The sequence below is a fragment of the Penaeus chinensis genome, chromosome 41 (assembly GCF_019202785.1).
Source record: "Penaeus chinensis breed Huanghai No. 1 chromosome 41, ASM1920278v2, whole genome shotgun sequence".
Lineage (NCBI taxonomy): Eukaryota > Metazoa > Arthropoda > Malacostraca > Decapoda > Penaeidae > Penaeus > Penaeus chinensis.
Window position 1 is genome coordinate 9297740 of NC_061859.1, and position 10000 is coordinate 9307739.

The 10000-nt window shown below is 46.4% G+C and overlaps 1 protein-coding gene across 3 annotated transcripts in view; it reads right to left on the minus strand.

Annotated features, from left to right (window-relative positions):
• Positions 1-10000, minus strand: part of LOC125047718 (E3 ubiquitin-protein ligase Ubr3-like) — a 196989-nt gene that overhangs the window by 169400 nt on the left and 17589 nt on the right. For all 3 annotated transcript variants that reach the window (XM_047646103.1, XM_047646101.1, XM_047646102.1), the window contains exon 3: positions 6238-6361. In XM_047646103.1, coding sequence (XP_047502059.1) covers positions 6238-6361 — 124 coding nt within the window. The remainder of the gene's footprint in view (positions 1-6237; positions 6362-10000) is intronic.

The following is a 10000-nucleotide window of genomic DNA, read 5'->3' on the forward strand; positions in this document are numbered from 1 at the left end:
AGGGAGAAAGTAGTAGGAGAAGAGATAAATAAGGAAGGAAAGGAGAGAAAGCGGAAGAAAGGGAGACAAGGAAGAACGAGATGGGTGGAAGGATAGAGCAAAGGTAAAATGGGAAGAGATATAGAGGGAGAAAGTGGGATAGGGGAAGATAACAAGAGCGAAAAAGAGGGATATGGGAAGAGAAAAGGAAGCAATGGTGATGGTGGAGGAGGAGGGAGACGGCTAAGGCAGAGGCTCACGTATCCCAAACAAACATTCACAGGGAAGAGAAGGAAAAAATAATACCGCCCAACCCACACTAGTGTCCTCCTACAGCAAATGTTTATTCAACACGCCCGGTGCCCATGCCCACGCCGTGGTGGGCAGCCTTATGCAATTGTGGGCCTCGGTGTGACGCTCTGTGGCACGGGAGTCTGGTCTGGCGCACCTAGCGGCGGTTAGCGAGGGGTGGGGTGGGGGGGGGTGTCGGTGGGGGGGGGCGGGTGGGCGGGGTGGGGTCTGGGGGGCGGCCTGGCAAGGAGAGGGGTTTGTGAGTGTCGGGGAAGGCAACGATGGGAGAGAGAGACAAGGAGATGAGAGAGAACGGAAAGGCAAAGCGGAGACAGAGAGAAGAGAGAGAGAAGAGAGGAGAGAGGCGAGAGAGAGAGAGAGAGAGAGAGAAAGAAAGACGACGAGATAGGAAAAGAGCAGAACGAGAAAGCAGAAGATAGAACAGAGAGAGAAGAAAAGAGAAAGGACACCCGAAAGGAAAGACCACGACGTCAGCGACGCCTCTCGCGCGCCCTCACTCTCTCTCCTCTCTCTCTCCTCTCTCCTCTCTCCCTCTTTTCTCTCTCTCTCTCTCTCTCTCTCCCTCTCCCCTCTTTTCCCCTCTCTCTCTTCCCTCTCTCTCTCTCTCCCTCTCCCCCTTTCCTCTCTCTCTCTCCCCTCTCTCTCTCTCTCCCTCTCTCTCTCTCTCCCTCTCTCTCTCTCTCCCTCTCTCTCTCTCTCCCTCTCTCTCTCTCTCCCTCTCTCTCTCTCTCCCTCTCTCTCTCTCTCCCTCTCTCTCTCTCTCCCTCTCTCTCTCTCTCCCTCTCTCTCTCTCTCCCTCTCTCTCTCTCTCCCTCCCTCTCTCTCTCTCTCCCTCTCTCTCTCTCTCCCTCTCTCTCTCTCTCCCTCTCTCTCTCTCTCCCTCTCTCTCTCTCTCCCTCTCTCTCTCTCTCCCTCTCTCTCTCTCTCCCTCTCTCTCTCTCTCCCTCTCTCTCTCTCTCCCTCTCTCTCTCTCTCCCTCTCTCTCTCTCTCCCTCTCTCTCTCTCTCCCTCTCTCTCTCTCTCCCTCTCTCTCTCTCTCCCTCTCTCTCTCTCTCCCTCTCTCTCTCTCTCCCTCTCTCTCTCTCTCCCTCTCTCTCTCTCTCCCTCTCTCTCTCTCTCCCTCTCTCTCTCTCTCCCTCTCTCTCCCTCTCTCTCTCTCCCTCTCTCTCTCTCTCTCCCTCTCTCTCTCTCTCTCTCTCTCCCTCTCTCTCTCTCTCCCTCTCTCTCTCTCTCCCTCTCTCTCTCTCTCCCTCTCTCAAATCAAATCAAATCAAATCAATTAAAATCAAATCCCTCTACCTCTCTCCATCTCCCCTTACCTCTCTTCCTCTCCCTCTACCTCTCTCCATCTCCCTCTACCTCTCTCCATCTCCCTCTACCTCTCTCCATCTCCCTCTACCTCTCTCCCTCTACCTCTCTACATCTCCCTCTACCTCTCTCTCAAACAAAAAAATCTCTCTCTCTCTCTTTCTCAAATCAAAAATATCTCTCGATTCGACGTCCTTAGCAAGGGACTCGCACTGCCACGGAACCAGGTGCTCAGTCATGCAACGCCTGTGCGCAATCAGCATGCGTCATGTGACAGACTACCCTTTGTTGAGTTCAGGTGTAGTTCGAGAAAGGGAAGGTCAAAGGCAAGGTCAGAGGGTGGGTCAACTAGAAGGGTCAGTTACTTGGCGATCTGCGACGATCTGATAAACGCAATATTTTGCTTCTTCTTTTATTAATGTTGTTGATATCATTATTATTATTATTATTATTATTATTATTATTATTATTATTATTACTCTTTATTCTTCATATACCGACTCGTGGGAAAATAAATATATACAGCTCATACCGGTTACTCATGTTTTCACCAACGTAATATTAATGAACAAGTAAGGAAATATCCGTCCCTCGAGGGTTTGAGTGACGATCTGAAAAACAAATACTTTATCTCCTCCTCTTCTATTATTTCTCTTCTTCTCCGTCATCTCCACCTCGTCTTTCTCCTCCTCCTCCACCTCATTGTCGTCGTCGTCGCCGTCCCCTTCTTCCTCTTCTTCCTCCTCCTCCTCCTCCTCCTCCTCCTCCTCCTCCTCCTCCTCCTCCTCCTCCTCCTCCTCCTCCTCCTCCTCCTCCTCCTCCTCCACGTCGTCGTCGTCGTCGTCGTCGTCGTCGTCGTCGTCGTCGTCGTCGTCGTCGTCGTCGTCGTCGTCGTCGTCGTCGTTCCCCTCCTCCACCTCCTCCACCTCCACACAACAAATTCATGTGGGTCATTTTTTTTTTTAACAAACACCAATGACCGAATAAGGAAATCAGTGTCACCCGAAGCGCGATCTGATAAACTGACGCGCAAGCTCCAGTCGGGAAATCGGAGAATCTGATTGACCTTCGAAGGCGAAGATTTGACTGGGGGAACACAGGGCAGTCAAGGCAACGCCAGTAAAATCGCCACGACCACTTTTTATTCGTCTTCCACGGTAAAAATGACTTTCCACGACTACTATGACTCTTCGGAACGATATGATTCACTGTGACGACCAAGACTCTCCGTGCCGACCATGAATCTTAATAGCCATGATGACTCTCCATGGCGACTATGATTCTCCGTGACACTATGATTTCATGGCGACAGTGGTTTTCCATGACAACTATGATTTGATGACTATAGCTCTCTGATGACTATAGCTCTCTTATGACTATAGTTCTCTGATTACTATGGCCCATCATGACAATTATGGCTCTCCATGACGACTATGACTGTCCATGATGAACATATCTCTTCAAGACGACTATAGCTTTCCGTGAGACCATGACTCTGAATGTCACCTATGACTCTCCATTATAACTTTGGTTCCACTACACTGTCTCTGGTATGCATCATCGTGAAATGACTCGTTTTCCTGTTCGCATATTTTTTTTTATAACCATTCGTGAAAATGTAACGCAATAACCGACACATAATCAAACAGGGAGGGGGTAGAGGGAGGGATTGTAGAGCACTAATGCAAGCGCAAGGAACGGGAGATGGAGGACGAAGGGAAATAGAAGAGGGAGAGGGAGAAATAGTGGGGGAGGGGGAGGGGAGGAGGGGGGAGGGGAGGAGGGGGAAGAGGAGGAGGAGGAGGGGGAAGAGGAGGAGGAGGAGGGGGAAGAGGAGGAGGAGGAGGGGGAAGAGGAGGAGGAGGAGGGGGAAGAGGAGGAGGAGGAGGAGGAGGGGGAAGAGGAGGAGGAGGAGGGGGAAGAGGAGGAGGAGGAGGAGGAGGAGGAGGAGAAGGAGGAGGAGGGGGAGAAACCGCAGAAATAGAAGAAAGAGAAATAAGAAGAGAAGGAAAAAAATAAGAGGATAGTGATAGTGTTGATAACGATAATGAGAAGGAGAAGGGGGGGAAGGAAAGAGTGGGTAGCGGTGGGGGAAGGGCGGGTGAGAGGGAGGAGGCGGCAGGTGCCGCACCCCGCAACCTCCACCCATAGCGGCCGCTCATGATGACGATGACCTGTCGGCTGGACTGCCTTGCCACCTGCCACGCTACATCAATCTACCCGAGTCAATAACTGGCTGACTCATCACCCTACACATGCACCACCTCTCCCGCCACCCTTCCTCCTGCTCCCTACCCTCTGCCCCTTCTCCCTTCTTCCAACCCAAACCTCCCTTTCCCCTCCTCCCTATCCTCTATCCCCCAACTCGCTACCTCCGCCCTTGCATACAGTCAAGGACATCACTTGAATGTTTAAACGGGGGAAAAAAACTCACTCACCGGCTCCGATTTCAACCGGAAGGATTAAACGCGATGCCACATTTATACACACAAACGACAATGGAATTAGAGATGACAATAACAAAAAACCCAAAGGAGAAGCCACCAACAACAACAAGAAGGCGCGTCATGTGGCCAAATAACCTGAAGCTAATCACCAATTAACACCTGGTCTTGTCACGCCTCTGATTCGTATCCGATGAAGAAAGCATGTCGAAAAAATGGGGAAAAAGAGAAAAAAAAAAAAAGAAAAAAACGCGTCTAACCAATCGCCTCTCTTATTAGGTAAAACTACTTTCTAGCTACGAAACAGACTCGTCCCAACTAGTTTAATCGAGAATCAAACCGTCTGCTTGTTTGAAGGTCTGCAGGCGGGGAGGGTAGGAAGAAGGGGGGAAGGTTGGAGGGTGGGGGGAAGGTAGAGGGGAGGGGGAAGGAGGAGCAAGGGAGGAAGGGAATAAATGTGAGAGGGAAGAAGCGAGAGAGGGGAAAAAAGGAGGTGAGGGAAAGATGAAGAGAAAGAAAAAGGAAAGAGAAAGAACGAAGAACAAACCAAAAATAGCAAAAAGGAAGGCTGAAGGAGAAAAAGGGGGAGGGGCGCAGCAAGAAATGAATAAACTGGATACGAATAAACGGAATGGCCGTAAGCGTAGAAGGAATAGAACACAGGATAAACCACGAAAGAAGGTTTGGGAGTAGATGGAAACAAAGCAATGACGAAACAAGAATAAATAAATAAATAAAGAAAGAAAGAAAAAGAAAGAAGAAAGAGAAAAACACGGAGAAACTCAAGAAAAATAACTAGGACCCAGGCGGAGGAGGCAGAACACAGACAGAACAGACTGGATGCTGTCAAATGGCCGCCGACTTCTCCGAATTGATTACCAAGTGCGTCGCGCGATACTTCTGTTTATAGGTGAGGAGCGCGATAAAACCCGATCCCCAGACAGACGTGCTTGGAGGAGCCGCTTTCCGCCTGCCTTATCCTTCTCAATTTCTTTTAACTTCTATCCTAATGCCTCTCTCTTTCTCTCCATTCTTCCTATGTCCCTTTCTCTTTCTCTTTCCAATCTTCCTAAATCCCTTTCTCTTTTTTTTAAAATTCTTATTCCATTTCCTCTTTCTACGCCTTATTGCGATTTCCCTTTCTCTTTCTCTTTTATTTCTTCCCCTTACTGTTATTTCCATTTCTCTTTTCCTTTATCTTTCTCTCCCTTACTACTATTCCCCTTTCTCTGTTTTACCTTATTCCTAATTCCCTTTCTCTTTCTCTCTTATTCTTATTTCCCTATATCTTTCCTTCTTTTATTCCTACTTTCCTTTATCCTTGTTCTTTTATTCCCATTTCCTTTTCCCTTTCTTTTTCTCTCTTTCTTATCTTTATTTCTCTTTCTCTTTTATTCCTATTTACTTTTTTCTCTCCTTTTCTCCCAGTCTTTCTTTGATTTTTGTCTTTTAACAGAACTTCTTCATCGCCCTGCCCTACTGAATCTTCCTTCATATTTCTGTTCTAATTTTCTGTCTATTCCCCTTTCTCTTACTCAGAAATTCCTCTAATCTTTCTCTTATTCCCCAATCCCCTTTTCATTCTCTACCTTCTACCCGATTCTCATCTTCTTTGTGTCTTCTCTCTAATCTTTGCCTCGAATTTTCCGCCGTTTTCTCAATTTTCCCCTTTCCCCTTTCACCTACTTTCCCTCTCACCGCCATCAACATCATCTATTACTCTATAAACAAACACTGGCATCAATGAACAGGTATGGTCAGATATCTAAACATGCATCAGAGAAGAAAATATGGCAACAAATAACCATAAAAAAAACAGAAAAAAATACATTTTCTGCATAGTTCGTCGTCGCAGGTGAACCAGAGCATTACGAAGGGCACGGGGGAAGGTGACATGTCAGAAAGATAAAGGGAGGTAGCGGACGAGGGAGGAAGGGGAGCAGGAAGAGAGGAAGACAGAAGAGTGGAGGAAAATGAGGATAAACATTAGGATAAGGATGGAAAGGAGGAGGGGGAAGAGGAAGTATTATTCTTATCATTATTATTATTACTATTATTAACAGTAGTAATAGTAGAAAAAGGAATAGTAGTAAAAGAGCGCGCAGACGGGCGAGCGGGCCCCGGTCGCGGCGCGGAGCGGCGGGGCGGCGGTGGCGGCGGGACGGGCAGATCGGCGGTGGCCGACGAAACTCACCTGTATTGAAGAAGTCGTCAGGTGTGCGGCCGGCGGCCATGAGCCACTTGAGCCAGTCGATGGTGTCCCAGTTCTTGATGCGCATGGCCGGGTTGAGCAGGAGGTCCAGCAGCTCCGGCAGCACCTGTTGAGGAGGGACCGAGTGTCATTGGGGGTCGTGGGGAGCCATGAGGCGTCATCGTGAAAACGGGTTGTATCATCTTGACCAAAATTAATGATCTGAGACGAACACATTACCGTCATTTCCTAAGTGTATTATTATTACCTTCTAAATTACGACATATAACTACTGATAATGATTAATAATTAAATAATTCATTAGATACATCAACAAATAAACATACATTAAATACATAAACATGCATACATAATATAGGCTACACGTAAACAAACCTATTTACATAAGTATGCACAGCAGGCTCAGTAATATTCTTAGATCGCAGTTGGCCAGACCTTATATATATATCACGAAAACAGTCAATAAAACGGAACACTGCCATGAAAGAATCGATGAAAGATAGATTATTTTTTAAGAGGAGAAGAAGGAGAAGGAGAAGAAGGGGAAGAGGAATGGGAAAGGGGAAGGGGAAGGGGAAGGGGAAGGGGAAGGGGAAGGGGAAAAGGAAGGGGAAGAGGTAAAGGAGAGGGGAAGAGGACAGACGAAAAGAGTCGGCGGTGGGGGTGGGGGCGTTACCAAGACGTCGCATTAATTCCAAGAACCATGATAAGAAAAAAAAAGGAGGAAGACTCTTTTGTCAAATCCTTATGAATGAATCACCATAAAACTGTTGAAGGCATCCTTTCAGCATGATATAAAAATAACTTAAAGTAAAGAAAAGAAATGATAAAAGAAAACAATACGAGTAACTGGCAATGCAACCATTCCTCTTTTCCGTTCTATTTTTCTTCATTTATGTATACCCTTTCACTGACTTCTATTTTTTTTCATTTTCAGAATAATCTTGTGAATGGGTGGAAGCTCTGGAGGGAGAGAAATGAGTGGGAAAGAAAGATGGAGGAGGATAGGGAGGATGGAGAGGAGAGTCAGTGGGGGTGAGAGGAGAGTCAGTGGAGGTGAGGGGAGGTGCAGAGAGGAAAAGAGAAGGGAAAGGGGCAGACAGCAAGAGAGAAAAAAGGGGAAAAGAGAAGGGAGAGAAAGTTACGCAGCTTTCCGTAGAAATCACAAGACACCAGACAGACAAAGATAAAAAAGAATATTCGCATCTCATAAAAGTAAATCATTTTTTCAATGGTATCATATGGTGATATTAAAAGACTATAGCTTCCAGGGAATTAGCCATCTATTTTACTAAATCATAAAAAAATACCGCGCGCTATGGGCCGATTCGCCATGACCCTTCCGATACGTTCACTGGAAAATTAGTGTAAATATTCCTGGCATTTGGAAAGAGGCGAGGGGGAGAGAAAGCATAGGAAGGGATAGAAAAAGGGGAGAGGAAGAGAGACTAAGGGGAGATGAAAGGGAGAAAAACAGGAAGGAAGGAAGGAGAGGGAGGGAGGGAGGGAGGGAGGGAGAGGGAGGTGGGAGAGAGAGGGAGGTGGGAGAGAGAGGGGGGAGGGGGGAGAGAGAGAGGGGGGAGGGGGGGAGAGAGAGAGGGGGGGAGGGGGGAGGGAGGGAGGGAAGAAGGAGAGAGAGGGAGGGAGGGAGAGAGAGAGAGAGAGAGAGGGAGGGAGGGAGGGAGGGAGGGAGGGAGAGGAGAGGAGAGGAGAGGAGAGGAGAGGAGAGAGAGGAGGGAGGGAGAGGGAGAGTGGGAGGGAGGGAGGGAGGGAGGGAGGGAGGGAGGGAGGGAGGGAGGGGGAGGGAGGGAGGGAGGGGGAGGGAGGGAGGGAGGGGGAGGGAGAGGGAGAGATGAGAAAGGAAAGGAAAGGAAAGGGGAAGGAACAGAAAGGAAGGGAGAGAAAGAAGAGAGATGAGAGGAATAGAGAGAAACCAGAAACAAAGAATAGAAAATAAAAGAAAGAGTGAAAAAAAAGCGAATAGAGGGAAAAAAGAAAAGACATAGAAAGGGAAAGAAGCGAATAGAGGGGAAAAAAAAGAAAAGACATAGAAAGGAAAAACAGCGTACAGAAGAAAAGAGAAAGAACGGAGAATACATAGCGTTCGCCTCTTGCCTCGTCCACTTAAGAGGCTTTACACAACTTTTCCCTAGAAAGCCACACCTCTGACGTCATAGCAAAACGCACAATATCAAAATCGAAAATTGAAAAATGTTTTGCAGCCGCGTGAGTGACATTTACAAAGAAAACTTGTTAGTTAAAGCCGACAAAATGCTACCCTCAACAAACAAAGCTTCGTATCAACTCAAAATACAAAAATAAACCGAGAAGGAACGAAAAAAAGCATTAATAATTCTTATTTTACCCAATCTTAGGTATAAACGAGCTTTTTATTACGCAGAGAATTCGAAACAACGACAACAACATTAACTGAAAGGCATACGGTTATCAAGATCAACGAAATACAACACAAAAAACGAGCAAAAGATAAAAAAATGCAAGAACCCTTACGACACATTGACTTACCTGAGCCAAATCGAATTTTCATTCCAAAAAAAAACCTTTTGTCAAGAAAATAGATTCTAAGGCATCGGTACCAAATATGCCCTAGTAAAGGTATTAGAAGCGTTACTTTTACTCTCATTTATTTCATTTAAAGCTAGAGCGAGAGAGCGAGAGAGAGAGAGAGAGAGAGAGAGAGAGAGAGAGAGAGAGAGAGAGAGAGAGAGAGAGAGAGAGAGAGAGAGAGAGAGAGAGAGAGAGAGAGAGAGGGGGGGGGGACAAAGAGAGGGGAAGAAAGAGAAAAATAAAGAGAAAGAGAGAAAGAGAGAGAGAGAGAGAGAGAGAGAGAGAGAGAGAGAGAGAGAGAGAGAGAGAGAGCGAGAGAGAGTGAGAGAGTGAGAGAGTGAGAGAGAGAGAGAGAGAGAGAGAGAGAGAGAGAGAGAGAGAGAGAGAGAGAGAGAGAGAGAGAGAGAGAGAGAGAGAGAGAGAGAGAGAGAGAGAGAGAGCAAGAGAGAGAAAGAGAGAGAGAGAGAGAGAGAGAGAGAGAGAGAGAGAGAGAGAGAGGAAGGGAGAGAGAAAAATCACAAGTGACTATATAAAGATCCGCGTAAACCAATATCCCCAAAAGAGCGAGTACAAACAAAGAAACATCATGTGTTGTGGTCCAAGAATTCCTGGCTCCTTTTACTTACTACCACAATCCCTTTCGATCGTCCAAACCTACAACCACAATCCCTTCGAGGCATGCTAGCGACAACCACAATCCCTCATCTACTGCGCTACTCCATCTTGATTGTCGAGCAGTCGAATCACAGACTTTCGATAAACAAAAGGCCCCGCGGTGCAACCAATGGCATGGGCGGCAATGGACGACGTCTCGGCCCGTCACCACGCCCACGCGAGAACAAAATCCATGTGCGCACTGTTTGCAATTTTATCTGTTTGTTTGCGTTATTTTGAAATTTGGAAGATTTTTGACAAAGGAACAACTTGAATGTTGAAAAAAAAAAAAGAAATATGAAATCCCGAATTTGAAAAGTTATTGCAAAGAAATTAGGTTAGGCATTATATATATATATATATATATATATATATATATATATATATATATATGTATGTATGTATATACATATATATACACACACATATATATATATATATATATATATTCCCAATTGTAAATATCATCCCACCCCCCTCCTAATTATGTTTCCTATCCGCGAATACCAAGCAAGACATGACA